Source organism: Galeopterus variegatus, unplaced genomic scaffold, assembly GCF_000696425.1.
Source record: "Galeopterus variegatus unplaced genomic scaffold, G_variegatus-3.0.2 Scaffold22526, whole genome shotgun sequence".
NCBI lineage: Eukaryota > Metazoa > Chordata > Mammalia > Dermoptera > Cynocephalidae > Galeopterus > Galeopterus variegatus.
The window spans coordinates 15,027-17,096 of record NW_007748637.1 but is presented as its reverse complement, the minus strand read 5'-3'; the positions used below and the strand labels follow the sequence as shown (position 1 = coordinate 17,096).

At 47.1% G+C, this 2,070-nt stretch overlaps 1 protein-coding gene across 1 annotated transcript in view; it reads right to left on the bottom strand.

The window, feature by feature from the left end:
- Positions 1–495: 495 nt before the first annotated feature.
- The window catches only part of LOC103583389 (melanoma-associated antigen B10-like), a 2,385-nt gene continuing 810 nt past the window's right edge, over positions 496–2,070 (bottom strand). The window contains exon 2 of the mRNA XM_008564715.1: positions 496–1,569. Within this exon, the coding sequence (XP_008562937.1) occupies positions 496–1,569 (1,074 nt within the window). The remainder of the gene's footprint in view (positions 1,570–2,070) is intronic.

Below are 2,070 nucleotides of genomic sequence, written 5' to 3'. Positions count from 1 at the left end.
ATTAAGGTGTCGATGTACACTCACATACATTCTTGAATAAGCTAATCATATACAAGTTTATATCTCCTATTTTCTGAGAACAGACTACAAAGGACAAGGAAATAGAAGGATTTCGAATCTTTTACTTTTTTCCCTCTATTTCTTGATCCCAACTATTGTACTGCTGTGTCTTGTCACATTTCCAAGGAAATGCCTAATCCATTAACTTGTGATCTTTTTGGAGATCACCAAATAAGATGCAAAATTTCACAACTGTTTCTACGAAATAGTAAAACTCTTATTCTTGAAACTCATACACATCAACAAATTTATGACTTATATAAATTTGGATCCTGAAGCTACTTAAACTATCTATCAAGAGGAACATTTAAACCAATATCCAAGTTACTACATAGAACAAGAACATACACGTAACACACTGTGTTGTTGCCAGTTTGTGCGCCTCACCCGAACCTCCACCAATGAGAACATTAGCTGTCCTCTTCAACAACACAGTCAAGAATTTTCCTTAGCCTTCACTTTGGGGCAGGAAAAGCTGCTGGAAACGGCCCTAGAACGAGCCCTGGCCATGGCAGCAGCATGAACCCTAGCTACAACTCTGGCTCGGGCTCGCTGCTCTTCATCTCTCAGAGCCTCTGCATACAAGTTTGGGAAGTCACTAGGGACGGTCTGATGGATCTTGGCCCAAAACTCAAGAACTTTCATCTTGCTGGTTTCATCATAGGCTCTTGGACCCCACAGGAATTGATACCTTGGAGGATCCCTGTTGGGTACCTGACGATATTCCAGGTACTGTTCTTTTACCCAATCTACGGTGAGAAGCTTCCTGGGTTCCCCACAGATGAAATGCTCCTGCCCATCGTATACTCCCATCATATTTAGCACTTCCCAGACGTACTTCTCAGTGGCATAATTGCCCCTCGAGAAGATGACAGCCAGAACAGTCATCAGGAGGCCAGTCTTGGGCAAGCCTGTGTTGTCATTAACTTTTGCATCACAGCTTAGTTTCAGTTTGTTGATGAGGACATAGAGGTTCCTGTTGTGATCAACTTCTTTCAAATCAAGGCCAAAGAGCAGTTCCAGGTCCTTAGAGGCTCTCTTCAGGGTCTCGGGGAAGTGTTTCTTATCCATTTGGATCACATTTCTCAGCATATCTGCCTTTGTAATGGGCTCTTTGTTTTGATACTTGTTCAGCAGGTAACAGACCAGCATTGGAGCCTTGTTTCCTACAGGGCTTCTTTCCCTGTTCTCAGTGGAAGCCTGGGCCTGTGAGACATGTTGCTTTTCCTCAACTTGGCTGGTGGCGCCTTCATGAGATCTTGTGGAGGAAGCAGCTGCTGCAGCAGCAGTGCTGGATGGGGCTTTCCCTGGCTTTTGCTGATCACAGGGTTTTCCAGAAGCACATGACCTCTGGGGATTTTCTTTGAAATGAGGAGATGAGGAAGAGATGGACTTTTCTTCCTCTGCTACACTGGCTTCAGCACCCTCGAACACCCTCGGGTTCTTCTCTAGCCGGGCAGCGTTTCTCACGGGCACCGAGCTTACTCTTCTGACCCCGAGGCATGATGACTGCGGTCAGAGACAGCAGGCAGGAGTGTGGGACAGAGGGCAGATGATTCAGTGACCTGCAGGAAAGAGGATGAGATGGTGTGATCCTCCTCAGCAGGGCAACACCACCTTGGCTTCATCAAGGGCTGCCTCTGCAGGTTTCTTGGACGGCACTGCTCAAGGAACCCACAAACCTCTGTTTCACTGATGAGCCTTTCCCCTGAGGACCCTGTGGAAGTAACTAGAGTGTATGTTAGGCTGCAGCCCTCCCGTGGTGACTGCATCTTACTGGGGCGGACAGTGTCTGCCAGGTCCGTACCCTTTAGAGCTTCTTCTATTCTGGGGTAGGAAATGTTTCTCTCAATTCACACTCAGGGTCATCACCTTGACTTCTGGCGTGACCTGTGATTTCTCTACCTAATTACGTTGATGCCGACTCTCTCATACCAAAGCCCTCAGCTCCCCGATGCCCTGGACTAGGAATTGAAGGTTAATCCCATCTGACCACATCTGCCCAAGGAC